At 31.7% G+C, this 18300-nt stretch overlaps 1 protein-coding gene across 1 annotated transcript; it reads left to right on the plus strand.

Moving 5' to 3' along the window:
* The first annotated feature begins 3695 nt into the window (after nt 1–3695).
* On the plus strand, nt 3696–17960 carry LOC148614532 (pyrokinin-1 receptor-like). Its single transcript, XM_088588681.1, has 4 exons — nt 3696–4476; nt 15619–16155; nt 16714–16839; nt 17565–17960. The coding sequence occupies exons 1-4, from the start codon at nt 4221–4223 to the stop codon at nt 17804–17806; spliced, it is 1161 nt and encodes a 386-aa protein (XP_088444807.1). The 5' UTR covers nt 3696–4220; the 3' UTR covers nt 17807–17960.
* Nucleotides 17961–18300: the final 340 nt, after the last annotated feature.

The following is an 18300-nucleotide window of genomic DNA, read 5'->3' on the forward strand; positions in this document are numbered from 1 at the left end:
ATAGCTCCTCCAAATGTGACAAATATGTTATCAATGAGGAATTCAAGCATATCGCAAACCTGCCTTTCTGTGTAGCACACTTTGCCCTTCTGGGATGATTTAGAAAAGTATGTGGATTTGTAGCCAAGAACAATTTAATGTTTTGAAACAGCTAAAGATTTACGAATAATAATGAAAGTCTTTTCAAACGAGATTTCAATTTATCATGTCGTAACGTAGTGTAATTAGTTGAGAAGTCAAAAGTTTGGACATTACATATTTCCGAAAAGCTACCGGATTTTAGGTTTTGAAGAATATAGCTAGTCTACAAACAGGTACTTACATACCTGCCTCATACCACAACTGAACTAGTCACATATTACAATGAAACTCATCAATCATAGCACTTCCTAAGTAACCCGGTCATTTATTATTACCGTGTCAATATAAGTAATATGTTTGCTGTAGTAAACAAATTCATAATCCATCTTTGATAATGTTATGCTGAATGGGTATAACTATCGTGTACAAAAATTGCCTGGAAAAATAAATTGGACTTCGACTAATGGCTTTATATCGAAATGTTTTATAATTTTAATGTGAAAACATGGAGAGGTAATTATAAATCAATTTCATCTGTTGTGTAGTATGTGTTATATATACCAAAATATATGTTGCTGGATGGAACCACACAATTGCGATGGGTACAAGTCTACAAGTAGACCATGAGGGTTTTATTTTACCTTTCGAACAATTTTCCATTCTTTTAGATGGTATTACGTTGTAAGATTAATATCAATTATTTATAGGAATTGCCAAACTTTTTTTGCTAGCCATATCAAAAATGAAAAAAATGTTGATAATTACAGTGAGTTTAAAATCAGGGCAACACACGCAAAGCTTCGAAAGGCGTTTTCTCGATTTGAGCTGAATTCGTATATCGTCAATCTTAATATTGCAATCCTTGTTATTTTTTAAATCTAGTTTAATTTTATAACATTTCTCTCCAACTAGTGCCCCCCCACCCCTAAAGTGAATCTTCGATAAAAAGTAGTTCATGTAATTGGAAGTAAAGTAGGCGGAACCAAAGTGTATATACTGCCAGTGACTGTATATCATCATACCTATACCGTCAGTGCGTTTGTTTGTGGAAATAGAACACTTGCATTATAAGTAATATATCCAAAGTAGCTCGTTTTATGTCGAACTAAGCTGTAGAATTAACTATTTTTTTTCAAATTGCATTAATAAAGTTCTATGATGTGTTTCCCCTTCTACTAACATGTACTAAACATCACTATTCATTGCATATCCTTGGTCAAACTAGGGTTCCAATCAAGTGCTTGCCCATAACCGTTTTTACTTCACTGTTTGATTGGATTAATTGTAAAGAGAGAAGTTGAAATATCACATATTTTTAATGAAATTAAGTTGGAAAAGTTTAAACACTTCCAAAATCAAACTTTCAGATTTCTTTTCATTAAATTAAAAATATACTAGGCCTTTGTTTCGTATTCAGTGCACAAAAGTAATAAAAATGCATCCAGTTTCAGTAACATTATCTTATATCGTACATGCACGTGTAGCGATATGATATACTAAGCAATAATGCACTGTTAGAAATCAGGCTTCCAGTCTCCTATACATGTTATGCACGAAATAAATTCACCAAGCGTAGGTTGTTTGAATTTCAATCATGCCTGTGAATTAAGTTTTATTTCAATTTAATTCTTCATACATGATGAAAATATAATAATGCCGATAAAATACGTATTACATAAATAATTAAGTTAGGTATATACATCAAAAATTGGAATGACGGCCATTTCGATTGTACAAGGTTTCCTGCACTCATCTTTTTATATATTCTATATCAAGTTACTATAACCTAATTCACTGTAAGTTTTAGTCACCTGCTCCAAATGACCACTTAGCTATTGCCATCACGTAATATACAATACGGATCTAGAATAAGTCTTTCATCATTATTCCAAAGACCGTTACAGATTGAGGAAAACTGCGACTTTTTAAGCTTTTCAGTTTTATGAGATCTATCTTCACGGAAAATGTTTAGTTAATCCAAAGACACATTTAAAAGTTATCGACCTTTTTGCCTTTTTTTACTATATGAGGTTTTTTAATAAAAACAAACTATAGCAGTTAGCTTACTGAGGTTAACTGTAATATTATAAAGAGGACAGGGGACTATTCATCACTTAAACTGTCAGAAAATTCGGATAACCTTTAATGGAGTTTTTGGTCTTTGAAATTGCAACATTGTTCATCCTTTTTCTTTCTGAAAATACCTTACCGATAGGAACCTAAATGGGGTTGAATGTTCCTAGGAAGTATGATCCATTTGTCAAACATGGCCGCTGTTACTGAAAATTGACTGTTGGAATCAAACACCAGTTTTTTGTGTTCAAATTAGATTACCATTAGATAAAGACAAAGTCTTATGGAGTTATATATATACAGTTTATCCGTGGTCAATATTTCGTGAAATTCTGATGACCAATGTTGAAGTCATTGCCCTAGTTTGATGTATATTTTGTTATTTCTATGTTACTGTTTCTAAAATAGACACTTACCAAACTATGTAAATATGTTCTTTAGGTTATTGTGCATAATGTTTATGTTGGGATATTTTATTTATAGACAAACATGAATTAGACCGGAAAGACACCTAGTTCGGAGAGGATGCAGCGACAATTCTTTTTTTTATGAATTGAAGTACAATTGTAACATACTCCGATGTCAAATTTCAGGGACTGTACTGTGAAACCTTAATTATTCTGAGGTTTTCATTTACATGTCTAAATGCAGTATTGTAATTTTAATTAAGAATTATCGATTTCATCTTTGCAAATTTGTCTTTCCTTTGGACTTCTATGCAAATTGAGAATTTTGTATTTACAATCAGCCAAATTAATTTGCAAAAATAACAAAAGATTGTAATATCGATTTTTTTATTTTATTTTTTTTTTTAAATAAATTTAGAAGCGCTCATATTTGTCTATAGCTGATGTAATCAATAAAAGAAGACTGATGGCGGTTGATTACTTGCTGTAATTAGTGAGTTAAACTGAAGAAAAGACACCAATTTAATCAATAATTAAAATTGCATCAGATTATTTCATTTAGAAGTTTTAGAGCTGTTTTAATGGATATCGTGTTGTTCGCTTTCCTTTGTGTATTGTTAAATTGTATTGTTTTATGCTATAACGTTTTACGTTATTTGTCCTCTTGGTTGTGTATACAATTGTTTTTTTTCCTCGGATATTTCTGTGTATGTTTCTCCGGTCTTGCTACTTCAGTATGCATTTTTATACTTTAAACTTCAACAGTTGATCAGTACAAAGTACAAATACATATACATTGTAGTATAGTTGTACAACAGTATATGAGCTAGTATAGATGAAAATACATGATAGTTCGTCTAACATAGACAGGCGACAGGCGTTTTTTTTTTTAAATACATGTTTGTTCTGTCCATCGGTCAGTAATTGGCAAATCCAAACCCTGAAAACAATGGCTTCACTATCTCTTTCATCTGCAGTTTACGTTTGTGCGTTGGAGTTGTTCCATAAACAATGAATAAATTGGAATGCCAATAGATATTAATCTGCAAATACAATACGGAAGACGCGGTTAATGTTAAGAGCCATATCCGTAATTTTGCGCCAATATCTTTCTCTGTCGATTAATATCTTTCTGATTTATCTTTGGTGGAATACTAAGAAACCTGTTAGTTCAGTGGGCAGTGGTATAGTTAGGGATTAAAGTAGAGAAAATCAATGCTCTCAAAGAATGATTAGTACTAAATTATTATTTAAACGGTAAGCGTCGCGTTCACTTTCCACCTTGTCAAAAGTGTCTAGAATTTTTTCACATTAGGTTTATCGTGCAGCAGAGATTATTAACGCTACTGTGGTAATATAGAAACTGATATTAGAAAGTAGATATAGATTAGCCGGAAGAGGCAAGCTTCCGTTATGATATTATAAATAATAAGTATTTAATTTGGCGAGCAACTGAGAACCTAAAGGAGTGAATAATTTAGAAATTATAGGTAAATATATGAACGGCGTTTACAAAGAGAAAACAATGGGATACATTCATTTTTATCATTAAAAACGAAAACAAATATACAGGAATAGAATAATGTTTTGGCGTTGGTAGCTAATTATTGTAACAGTCAGAAAAGTGAGCTTGTATCGTTATTCGGAACAGACTGAACTATGTTGAATGAATCTTTGAATATCTCGAATAGAACGGTTGATATTGTGACACATTTGACCGAACAGCTGGGTGAAAGATACCTTAACAGTGCACAACTTGTTATTTTAAATATCATTTATATCGCCATTTTCGTATCTGGCATAGTGGGAAATATTTGTACATGTATAGTTATAGCAAGGAACAGAAACATGCATACAGCTACGAACTATTACTTGGTTAGCTTGGCTGTTTCGGATATAACGACATTGATCATAGGTGAGATAATTTAAACTTTTAATTAACATCAGGTTTTTTTTTTATATTTATACTTACATTTGAAAAGTTATCTCACAACCATTGTTATTTCGTTCTTTTTTGTAATTTTGAAACATAAAACTAACTGAGACAAAACCTTAAAAACAACGAGCTCACTGACCCATATTTTTTTTCTATTTATAGTGATATAGCATGAAAATCTTAAAAAGAGTAATCAAGGGAACCAAGGTTATAGCGGTTTTCAAAAGAATGTAATCCAGGGACAAAAACAAAACCAGACATGGAAAACAGACATACACAACAAAGAACACAAAGTAACTGAAGTCACACATACAACGTAACAAGGTTTCACAACCCTTTGAAATTCTTATCATTGGCACTTGAACGTATTCATCAATACACATTCAATTTCCTAAAAAAAACCCATAACAATGAGTATTATTTTAACAATCACTAAGATTAAAAGAATTTGAAGTGAGGTTTTTTTTGTTGTTGCATATAATGTACGTGCTGATACTGCATAACCACGACGATTTACATTTAATAATATATTGATGTCCCAATACAAATTGGTCAGGGAAATATATAGTAGATTTTGTTAAAAAAAAATATGCTTTTATACAAATAAGACTTTCATGATTTAAATATCCAAGTTGTTAATAATACAATCTTAACAGACACTCAAACAAGGATATTATTAATAAAAGCCTAACTTTTATTCATTATGACAACGTATAAAGAGTGTCTTTTATTTTTGTCTTCTGCCGTCGAATTAAAAAAAAGTCGGAAGAGTAAAGTTGATCGTAAGTAATGACGTATAACAGAAAATAGCATTGTGACGTCATAATTTACGATCAATTTCACATCTATGACTTTTTGTGAATTCGAGGCCTGGTTCTGATTATATGAATCATATATCAGATAAATCAATAATGTTCTAAAAATGTATGATATGGAGCAGCCAGGGGTCGAATAGTGACATACACTTCGAAAAAAGCCACGAAGAAACCTTTCTATCTGTCTAAATGAAAAACCGAACGACCCTGACTTTCTAATTGAAAATATCCATTACTGTTCTGTGACACATCAGCTCCTCAAGCGTACGGCTTCTTTGTTTTGAAGGAATCATTTAATGTCTGTCATCTAAGGCTACTATAATTTGAATATGGTGGTGAGAGGTATAGATACATATTTTGAATAACACATCATTCGTTCTAAATTTTATAATGGTACGTTAAAATATCCGAAAAGTAATATGATGCAACTTGAATCACAATCTCCGGCACCCTTAAAATAACTTTATGAAATGCGCACAGTACAATAAAGTCCCACATCATAGTTAAGTTTAGTTGGTGTATAAAATGTATTAGATACAGAAAACAAGAATCGTCTCCAAGTGACCTTCAGACGTCAGAGAAAGAGTGTAGTTTAAGCAATGTGACGTCATTAATCTTTCAGGAGATCTCATTGTGAATACAACGACGAATTTTGTTACTTATCCCAATTCCAATGGTGTGAACAAATATGAAATGTCTGTTAATGTATAAACACAAATACGTATGAAAATACTTTGTGGAATAGTGAAATCGTGAGTGTCGGCCTCCTCCTTTTATTTCTTATTGTACGTTAATGTCATGATACATGTATAGGTATTATACAATTAATGTCTTCTAAATGCGTGCGGTAGAAACATTAGCAACCCCATTAGGTGTTCAGTGACACTACTGAGAGAGTAATCAAGGGAACCAAGGTTCTAGCGGTAATCAAAAGAATATAATCCAGGGACACAGACTAGATATGGGAAACAGACATACACAACAAAAAAACATAAAGTAATTAAATAATACATACAAAGTAGCAAAAATAAATGCTAAACGCGGACTCCACTAAAAACTGGGAGCACGGACCAGGTGCACCGATAGGATAAGCGTCCTCTGCCTTTCTAGAAATAACTGCCGAGTTGCTCATAAAAATTCAAGCCCAGGGTAGACAGAATACAGAATATCTTTTAAATTTGAGATTCTAGAAATCATTTGGAAAGGTGCAGGTAATAAACAACGAGAACATATGTATTTTATACATATTCGTTAGGTTGATACAGTTCAATGCAATCTTAAATAAGTGATAATAAAGTATCTAAAATGGCATGTATTCAACAGCAAGTAGAAATTACACCAGATACCCTTTAAAAACCAAAAGAAAAGAAGAACTGATAAAGAATTGTAAAATAAAACAAGTTGAAATCTATAAATATTAATTAGATTTCTACTACGTTTACTTTATACATGATATGTTTTCGATTAAAAGGCCTTTATATACAACTCTTCAATCTATTACGATATAGAAATTATAGTGTATAATATATACCAACTCGTGAACGGAGAAAGTTAAGGATCGTAAGCAATAATTTTTTGTTTCTTTTCAAGAAGATAAAAAAGGCTTTTAACATAAGTTTATACAACAGTTAAATTAGCAACATGACAACAGTAACATTGTATCCATATTGTATTCTCTATGTTTTAGGAGTAAATTCAATTTGGTTACCCAAAAATGTCTAGGTTCTTACCAACTGTTTATATATTTATCGTCAGCTTAACTTTGCACTTTGACCCCTCAATTTGACTTCTGATATGATAAATATAAGTTAATTCAACTGCACCTGAAAAAAATTAAATTCCACAAAATTGCATAACCGACTCAAAATTTAGTTTCTGGTAAATTCATACCTAGTTTCTTCGCACAACACGAAATAAATATCATTTCAATATTTTATTATAATTTATTCTATATTTTTTATTGTAAATATCAATAACCATCCAAAAAGTTGAAAGAAGCAAACAAATTTAAACACTTTAGTGCGTACTACATAGTATGATATGCAGGTCAAGTGTTTCTCATTTTCAACTATTGAATGGTTTGTCAGACCAAGATATATTAAAATTTTGAAATGACAATGTATATAATTTCATAGTTTATTATACTTTACACTGAAATAGTCTGAATGAAAACAATCTTTCAATAAGTGTCAAAAATGTAATTGTCACACTTGATTAATTGTTTCTTTATTTCTTGATTCGTCTAAATAAATTAATGGACGAACCCTTTCTACTTTAAATCGGATTTTTTTTTTGTGATGGACTAAACGGTTATGTACAGAACGCATTAAAATGTTTGTGGTTAGCTTTTTGCCAAACTCGCATGGTTTTTCGATTCAATTTACGTTTAAACTCAAGCATGTTCATAGGGAAAAAACCAGAAAAAAAAGAAAGTTCTTGTTACAAAGGACGAACCAAAACGTTTCTTCAAATAATAAATACCCGTTAGGTATCAATCTTCCTGATTTGTAAACATGATAGTAAATTATTGCATTAAAAGAAAAGGTTATATGTGGGTTTACTAAAGACAAGAGCACTATATAACATTCCACAAAAAAAAACAACATAAAAAAAACAAACAAAACAAAAAAACAAAACAAAACAACAACAAAAACAACAACAACAAAAACCAAAAAACAATAAGTCATTTATCCTTTTCAAACTTGTTGTATAATCTTTGGTTAAGGGGGTAGACCTAGGGTATGGGACATATCTCATGAAATCAGTGATATGTTTGTATTATATTCAATATATTTCACCAAAGCCTCTCATGCTTTCGTTTGAAACAGAATAAAATGAATCTAAGTTAATTAGATGATTACATAAGACTGATGTAAAATGCTGAATACAAACGTTCCAATGATTTTTAAGAGTTGTGTTCCTTAACCAAGTTCTACTTCCTTAAATCATCACAAGAAAATAGGTTCGTAAATTTCAGAAGCGTGTTTCTCTCCTTAAGATGTGAACAAATTTTGATAGATTGCAAAATCTTGCAAACATGTGTGGCTGTTTTTATCTGTGTAAACAACTGAAATATATCTCTCATCGCCATTCTAGCTTTTGTGTGTATTGAGTGTTTTAAAGATGTATTTAAAACTTTTGAGGTGTATCATCTACCGCGTGATTCTAAACGAAACTTGTTCTTGAAAAAGATTTACGAAATCTTTACAATCAAGACAAAAATATACAAACTCACTGATGGTTTCTTGAGATCTTTTTTGATGCACTGTATTACAGGAAATCTTATCACTTCATTGCTTGGAGGTACCACTTATGCACTTATCCAGTGCTTGTGAAGAGGGTAATTGTGTTATTCATGTAGAATTGCCTAACAAGATATAGATTAATGTAATATTTCCGCCACTTTGATCAAATAATATTTCTTCCAATAATTATGTGCCACCACGAGGTCTGCACTGAACAAAATGACATAAAACTAACATAATTACAGAGAACAGCCTCTGGACTGAAACATCTTCCTTGTTCAGTGGGCTTTGTAATTGGCTTAGCGGGGACCGTTTCCCTTGTGATCTTTAAATCTGGGTTGCCCACTTCATGACTTCTTCTCCTACTAGTGTACTTTTCCGAAAAGAGTACTTTAAAAAAACTAAATCTTTAGAAGATAACATGGTGTAACAAATTAATTGCATTATTTTATTAACTACCTTAAAAGCCTTTTTCTGGTGCTTAAGGGGATGCATTCTAATCTGTAATGTTGATTCCAGAGGACACACATTTATCATTAAGATAAACATATTTGGATACGCATCCAGAAAGGGAAAACAATATTTTTCCGTTATGACCAATGATTATGAATTTAATTGATTTGTTAATGAGGAATTTTTTTTTAAAATATAAAATATGAAAGTTCGAGATCAATTAACCGTTTGAGCGCAATAACGCATATTTTTTTGATTTAAGACGAAATTCCGGTATAGGTAATCAGACATTCGCTTCTTTTTTGCAGGTGTTTTATCCTAATGTGAAAATAATGAGAAATCACAAAACTCAAATGAAGTTCTAATCTACTTAACAAAAATATACTGCCTTCATCAACCTAAAATTGGATATAACTTGAAAGATTATGTAATAGGCCAAATTACAGGCCTGCTTTATATTTAAAAACTGTGGATACAAAGGAATCTAACCTGGATCGCTTCAACTTTTGTTTTACCTTGAACGACAACAATTCGATAGTTAACACTTAATATTCAAAGCTTGGTTTCGTTTCATGATTTGATACCATTTTCTTTAATACCTTTTTTGTGATGACTTATATAAATGCCAATTATCGGACAACAATTCAGAATTATTCTGAAAAATAAACGGCGCCAAAAAGAACATCATATGCAATATTTGAGTGAAATGAACGATTTGCTTGTAATAACGTTGTCACTACTGCTTCCGTTATGTCCCCATACTGTATCTCCTTACTATTAATTGGATATGAAAATGATTATAGAGCTTCGAAAGTTATCCCATTACAGTTCATTCAAGAAAGGTTTCACTAAAGCGGAATAAGCCATATTCAATGGTAAAGATTTAACCATGAAAGGATTATTTTCTGAAATCCTACTTAAATCTAGAATTTCATGAGAATGGAACTATAAATACTTCAATTATTACCTGTCATTGGTAGATTATTCAAAGATCACGACCTGAAGCGATGACATGTTCGTTGCTCGTGATCAAGGTGCCTTTGATTTCTGTTTTTTTGCAAACAATGTTAGGGGATTTCCCATGAACAATCTTCTATAGTATTTTAATTATTCCTTGTCTTCCTTTGATGAAGAATAACATCATTATTTGAATGAACTATTTAATTGGCGTAAGCGTCGAAAAAAAAAATTTCGCTAGACGTTTTTGTTTTATGACAGTTTAGTTTTCGCTCCCAGTCCCATCATCTTTAACTTATCATCTCAAAGTGCATTCCCTGTTTCCCTCTGAGGATATAACAATGATTCATGCATTGTGATGATACTCGAATAGGATTATCTACAGTGCGATCAATCCATTTACAATTTACTTGCAGCCGAAAGTTTTATTAATTATGTACTATCATTATTGTATAGTATTTGTACTTATCCTTGTACTATTTCTCTGTTCAAATGTGAATTATGGAATTCCTTTATTAATGATTAAAAACAAAACAAATATTGTCATGTTGCACAACTTTTCATTTGAAAGTCACCTACAAAAACTTCAAAAAGCCTCCCAACAAATATTAAATAAATGCAAATAAAAACTAAAAAGACAAGTAGCCAGTAACAGACTCACATGAACATTTGAGTCGTTATATGAGGCAGGTGTGACTTGTAAGATTAATATAATGGTATGTTCATGTCTTGTACAGTTCTACAATAACTAGGATTTGGTTTGTTTAACATTATTTTTTGTTGAAGATGAAACTAGTAAAGAGTCTTACTCTATATTATAGGTTAACTTCCTGTAAGACTGAAATCTGGCTCTCATTGCTCATATACGATCATATTTTAATTCTTATTGATTAAATTATACGAATTTTTTCTCTTTCAAGGATGCATCAGCTGTTAAATTTTTTGATTGCTAGTTCGATTTTGATTGAGATAAATAACACACGTATAACTTCTACTTTGGCAAAAAGCAGAACGAAAAGATTAGTGGTGTCAAAATTAAAATGCCATAGGGTAATTGTAGGGTTGAGACAGACTGTTGATGTACATAAAGTCAGTGAAACATTCGAATGCGTTCCACCAAAAATGCCAAATCAACATATTCATTACATGCCAAGCAAATTGATAATTATGTTAAAGAGAATGTTTCGCTTTAAAGCATTTCTTTATGACTCCTTTCTTTGTTACAAACATAATTGGTTTTTGTTTATTGCATAATTGATATGAATAAAATGAATTATTGGGTTTTTTTTTAAGTTCAGATAAAAATAGTATCTGAATAAAGGTACTATTATTCTTATAAAACAACAAACAAATTACTGTCTTCCCAATTAATTTTTCAGTTCCAAGTACACAATATATGTATAGCTACAAATGATTGCTAAATATTCCGAGTTAAATTACAAGATTCTTTGCGTATTAACAAAAAAAAATCAGGAATGTTATATATACTTATGAAGACTTGAAAACCACGAAGTAGTTTTTTTTTATTTAAAGAATATAACGAGAATAGATATGGTGAATATATCAAAGAGACAACCTCATCGGTATGAACAAAGGCCATCCATGGGTCTTCAATAAACGACGAGAGAATCATTATATAACAGGGCAGGCTGTTTGTGATGATAAAGCTCGGAAGTTGAACTACACTGCTTGCCATTCGATAGTAAAAAATGTTTACTTGGGCTGACACCACATGTTACAACATGTTTTAAATTTTATTAAGAGAAATTAATAAAAAAAGCAGTTATTTAAACTTTTAAAACATAGAATGCCATAACATGAAATAACTGCAATAACTGTTTTAAATTTACCATCTATTGGATTTATTGAATAAGTGTGGAATAGTGTGGCTTATGTTTACGTGTACATTGTTTTTCCAACGTAGAAATGTAAGATTTTAATTTTTAGACTAAAGAAAACTCCATCAAATTGTCTTTTTAATATTAGTTTCGAATGATACATAAACATTTTACAGAATCAACAAATGTTACATGTAGAAACTTAAAGTATACCAAAGTAACTTTGGGTCTGCGTGACAACGCCTTCGTTGTCATACTATCGGAAATGGACTTTCGTGACTGTGATTGGGCACTACTCATAGTGTATTTATATAAAAGACATTTCATCAAATTGGTGCATGTACAACATTTGTTCATTTAGAAAGGAGTGGTGTTAATTGTATATCCAACGATGATAGTTAACGTGCAATAGTGATAAAAGTCATTTGCCAGTATTGACAAATGAAAAGAACTTAAGTAATGATTTCTTAAGTAGTAAAATGAGAATCTGCTAATGTAACTTTGTAATATATAAGCCCATATTGTATTATTCGCTTTAGTGTACGAATCTTGTTAATGAATTATACCTATGCAGGTTGTAAAGAGTTCAAACAGAAACAGAACGTAGTAGTTGTATTTTTATGTCGGACTGATTATTCTGCTTCGTTTGAAGTTCATCTAAAGCAAGCTGTAGATCTGTTCTTAATCATAAATTCAGAATATTGACCCATTTGACTAAAGAGTGTACAGTGAAACAAAATTAAACTGAACCAATTTTGTACTTTCTTCGGTGTACCAAGATTAAAAAATATGTCATGTTTCTAGAAACTTTGGATAACTTAAAGTTTGGTTTAGGCAGATTTTTTTCTGTATTTTAAAGTCAAATTCGTTTGTTTAAATTGATGCAAATGGTACGCATTCGACATTGTTTAATGGATAAACCAAAAACGAGAGAGCTATATTATTTATATTTTTTTTAAATAGTATCTTGAATTAGGTTATAGCACATGAACAAGTACGCACCTCTATTCATATAATAACATGCCTGTTTGAACTATCATTATGAAGGAATTTTAACAGCAAAAAAGCAAAATTGACCTTTTTAATATAAAATGCTTATTTTGGAGGACAAACATAATATTATTAGAACTGATATATTATGTAGTCAAATTTTGTTCTTTATAAGTTTCTTATATTCGTATGCTCCCAGTTTTTAGTGGAGTCCGAGTGGCTCATTTGCTTTTCTTACTTTGTATGTATGATTTTAGTTACTTTATGTGCTTTGTTGTATACGTCTGTTTTCCATGTCTGGTTTTTGTCCCTGGATTACATTCTTTTGATTACCGCTATTCTCTTGGTTCCCTTGATTACTCTTTCCATAATACATATCTTTGCACAATATTCAAGAAAAGCTCAAATAACAAATAGGAAGCCAACGGCGGACTCTTTCCAAAAGTTGATAAATAAGAATAACTTATAAATAGGAATTATTTCAGTATTCTAGACCCCGCTCTAGATTAATGAACCAATGAACAATAACCATTTAGACCTGTCACACAGAGTAATGATGCTTTCCCACCTTCAAACAGAATCATTTGTTATCAAGAAGACACATGAGATATAATACTGACGTTCTATTTGCATTCTAAGACACAATAAAATAAGGTTTTTGTCGCAGTGACACTTTAATTAATTTACTTGATTTATTTGTGACGTTTTATTCGTCAGAGACATCAGATATAAGCCAATTTTATTCCCCCATATATCCAGCATGGTTATTTCCAGGAGTAACGCGGAAATATTCAATTTTCTATTAACCGAATAATGTGATCCATATTGTTTACAAAGATCACATTAGGAACTAATTCCGGTGAAATGTTTTAATATTAGTGCATTTATGCAGATAGGTGTTTTGCTACACTTAATTCGAAAGATACATGCATTCGAAAAATTTAAGAACTCTCCGTGGGATCATTTGTAACTTTTTTCCATGCTTACACTTTTAACGCTTTTGGTATGCCATAATGAGACCTGCTATGCACACAAGTTATGATTTTTCTGTCAAGTATAAAATATAAAAGCCCCGTGCAGGTCCGGGTGTTAAAAGAATAGGCCTGCAGCAGCGCTAAGCTTGTCGTAAAAGGCGACTAAATAATGCTCAGAACCTTAGCCTAGGGCTAGGGCACTCTGCCCACAGAGCAATTGGGATGTGTGCCCCAGGTGGTGGAATGGGGTACCCCTGGTGTGTTACATGCTGGGGTTGTCAGGCTATAATATGGAAAACCTGACCGCAAACCATAGTGGTGCACCGTGTTGGGAAACATGCCACGTTCCTTGCACGCTAAAGAACCCTACTGTGGTATTCTCCCGGAGTAGGAACCATAGGGCTCCGCCACAGGAGGCTTAATTGCCCGACCCTACCCACCTCTTCCTATTTCCAGTGGCAATCAAAATTTGTCAACCCCATTGTCCTTATGTCCCATCCCTTTTTCATTTCATCATTATTTCATGTCCATTTTATAATCCATTTCATGTTCATCGTCTGAATATAGCTGAATTATTGCTGCTCTGACGTTAAACCCCAACAAACAAACAATCAAATATAAGAGGAGTCATATTCCTGAAATTGAAACACGGAATTTTTTCATCAAATTTCAAAAACAAAATTTACATACCCTCGTCATGGTAGACATGAATAAACAAATACATTAACACACAACAACTGCACACTTAAAAAAAACAAAATAAATACGACATATATTCATCAAACAAACAAAACCAATAAAAAAAACCCACAAATATGCAAAAAAGGAACATCCCAACGCAAAAATGCATTTAATACTCAATGCATCTGTTCAATCGTTTATCAACTTGTTCCGTTAAAAAAGAATCATACTTTTTATAAGAATATCTTTCTTTACCTAATGGAGAAAGAATTAATAATTCATTGAGCTGAAGAGTTTTCAAAATTTGAAATGCTTTTATTTTTGCGTGTAACAACACATAACGTTCATATCGCCTAATTTGCTCAGGGATTTTTAATTTCCCCCTTTTAATTGCATGTTGATTATCTGCCGCATACTGAAATTATAACGATAAATTACTAAATAAATGACTATCCGATGATCGAGTTGATATCTTATAGATAATTAATGGATTTATGCTATGAAGGATAATTTATTGTTAGGGATCATTTATAGGGGAAATGTACTTCTGTTATTGCTTGACTTCCTCAAAGTTAAATTACTGAAAGGAAATCAGTGTATGAATAATTGGGTTAAGTAACATACATCAAATAAATGACCTTACCAATGATTTAATAAACAACCATATTGCAAAAATATATCGATATTTTTTAACATGAGAACTCTTTGTAGAAACAGAGTTATATAAATAGATCAAACAAACAAACGAAATTACAATAAAAACAAACAAACAGAACAAACAAACTAAACCAAACCAAACAAAAAAAATCCCAAAAGTTATATGTAATCATTACGTTAAATTTGCTCGATTATTGTTTTTTGTTTTTAATTTCGCACATGATAAGAACTCCCCATTAGGAGTTATTGATAATGAAAAGAGAATATATATTCAATGGGTACACGTGATTCATACTCCCCGTATTTATAGTATTAAATGACATCCTAGTTGCTCTTAAGATTTGCTTTTCGGGTGGTCTTGCCGTCATATAGTATTAGTGAAATCCAAGTTGCTCTTTAGATTTGCTTTCCGGATGTTCTTGCGGTCTTGAATTATGTTTGTTTTAGCTTCTTACTTTATTTAAACCATCGCTGCCCACGATCATATCTTAAATGTATTTTTGGTTTTCAGCCTGGCCATCTGAACTGTACAGCATCTGGGAGGCATACCCATGGAGATTCGGACGAGAATTCTGTGTACTCAAATCATACGTCCAAGAAAGTACGGCATACGCATCTGTACTTACAATTACAGCATTTACCATGGAAAGATACGCCGCGATTTGTCATCCGATGAGATTTCAGAGTTTTTCAAACCTTTCAAGGTCGATTAAAGTCATCATTGCAGTATGGATTGTAGGGTTCTGTTGTGCAGTACCGTATGCTCTTTATGCGACCATTTTCTACACAGTGTCCGACCCCGTCACAGGTGAAGCGTTGACAGATTCTTTGGTATGCAATATCCCTTTCGAACTGCACGATCAAATGAAGTACATGTTCCAAGTGTCAGCATTCGTCTTTTTTCTTCTGCCTATGACAATAATTTTAGTGATGTATCTTTTGATTGGCATAACGCTGTGGAGATCTGATATGGTCCTTGACAACAAAAGCTACGTCAAATCATCTTCAGACATGACAAAATCGAGAAAATCGGTTCTCAAAATGCTTGGTAGGTAATATTAGATAAATGTCTGAAGAAGAGAACATCATATTGTGAAAATGTGTTAAAATCTAAACGTTAATTTTATTCATCTTCAACACAATACCTCCGTCAATTAAAAAAAATCAAAAGAAATAGACGAAAAGGAAAATTCGTATTATAAATGGCAATATGAAGGAAATAAAAACAGGAAAGTTTGAAACCACCACAATTGTCCTGACTTTGAACAGGTATTTTCGATGGAAATGTAGATTAAATAAGATTTTATATTGCACTTAATTATCTGCTACCATTACGGTTACATATATCCGATTAATTACAATATAAATGGGCAGCATTGAATAGCCAACGGTCGAAATTGGTAACATCAGTTGTAAAAACAGTACAGAAGATATGAAAAATAGAGTGACAATGAAAAGAAAAAAAACCATACCAACAAAAAAAACACAAAACAAAAACAAAACAAAACAAAAGAAATTCGATGGTATGAATAATATGGTGCTGTAAATGAGTAAAAACTGTTTGCAGGACAATGAGCACCAATCCATTAAATAACCTTATTTTCAGTTGCTGTGGTGATAGCCTTTTTTCTTTGCTGGGCGCCATTTCATTCACAAAGATTGATGACTTTGTATGTTGTTACGTGGACGAGAGATTTACATAGGGCTCAAACAACACTGTTCCTTATTTCAGGTAAGTTTAATAAATATAAAACAACCCCAATAGAAAAATAGCTTGTAGTGTCAAGTGCCGTATTCAGTTCTTTTTTTTTAATTTCATTGGAGACATCTGTAGCATATTTTTTACATGAACCATTTCTCAACACTCTTTAAAAAGAAAACTCATTCTTTGCTTGCTAAATCTTCTTTTTGGAAATCTTAATTTGCTAATCTCTAGTAAAGAAGTGATATAAACCACTCATTACCGAATAAGAGTCTATATCATTTCTCAGCATAAACTATATATGAAAGAGAACTTTAACACGCAAACACGTAATTTCTAAATTAAAGAATGACAGTTAATAACTATATAGGTTCTTTGTTTGATATTTAAACGTGCAAAAAGAATAGGTGTTGACGTAAAATTTAACACTTTTTAAACAATTTTAATTATAAACATTTCGTAATGAGTTCAGACACTAATGCTTAAATTATAATTCAGTTTTATTGTTTAGACATATGTTATTTTCTTGTACTGCTTATTCATTTCATTCATTTCTGCTTTTGACTTGAATCTCTATATATTATACTTTATCGAATTGATATTTATTGATGACGCCGAAAAAATCGTGTCAACCATAAATATGACACAGTGTAAGAATAATCAACACTCTTCTATTAGTTCAGGGAATGGTCAGATACATTGTAAAGGATACAATTATATTTGGACTGGTATTAATATTATTGTTTCCTTTTTAGGAATTCTTTACTTCGTTAGTGCAACAGTCAATCCAATCCTGTATAACTTGATGTCAAAGAAATTCAGACAAGCGTTTAAAAGGACTTTGTATCGATGTTGTGAAAAAGAGCTTTCTACAGAATCGATCGTGTTCGGAAATGGTACAACTAAAGACCTAACTTCACATTACTCGTACGGCAGAATATCAAGGCACGGAATGCTTCACAATTCTACAATGAAACAAACGTCTCTTGACGAGTGACACGATATCTAATAAACTATGATGTGTGAGAGATATTGACAAAAACATAGGCTCAAATAGACATCGTACGGAAATCTGTATTTTATTTAAAATATTTTCGTCTAAAATGTACTTCGAATCGTCTATATCCAGTTTATCTTATTAAATGGAACAAAGTACAGATAGTTTACTCTACTTAATGTGCATTATGTCATAGTAGAGAGTAATCAAGGGAACCAAGATTTTATAAAAATATCTATGACACGTTGAACAAATCAGTTAAGAACGTAGTACCTTAAAGAACTTAAAAGACAAAGCGGTATAATAGTATTTTAAGTTACTGGTTATATGAAAATTCAAAACTGTGGAAAATCAAACACTGAAAAATTTGTATGGCGCATAGGGACGAGGGAAAATGCAATACTTTGCCGATCACTTAATGTATTGTACCTTAAAGAGCTTAAAAGACAAAGCCGTATAATAGTATTTTAAGTTATTGGTTATACGAAAATTCA

Source organism: Perna viridis, chromosome 6, assembly GCF_037379345.1.
Source record: "Perna viridis isolate PV_CMFRI_1.1 ecotype Kerala chromosome 6, ASM3737934v1, whole genome shotgun sequence".
In the NCBI taxonomy this organism is placed as follows: Eukaryota; Metazoa; Mollusca; class Bivalvia; order Mytilida; family Mytilidae; genus Perna; species Perna viridis.

Coding starts and splice junctions, on each gene's coding strand:
- LOC148614532 (XM_088588681.1), top strand. CDS start 4,221: ATGTTGAATGAATCTTTGAATATCTCGAATAGAACGGTTGATATTGTG. Junction 4,477..15,618: donor TATAACGACATTGATCATAG/GTGAGATAATTT, acceptor TTTGGTTTTCAG/CCTGGCCATCTGAACTGTAC. Junction 16,156..16,713: donor ATCGGTTCTCAAAATGCTTG/GTAGGTAATATT, acceptor CCTTATTTTCAG/TTGCTGTGGTGATAGCCTTT.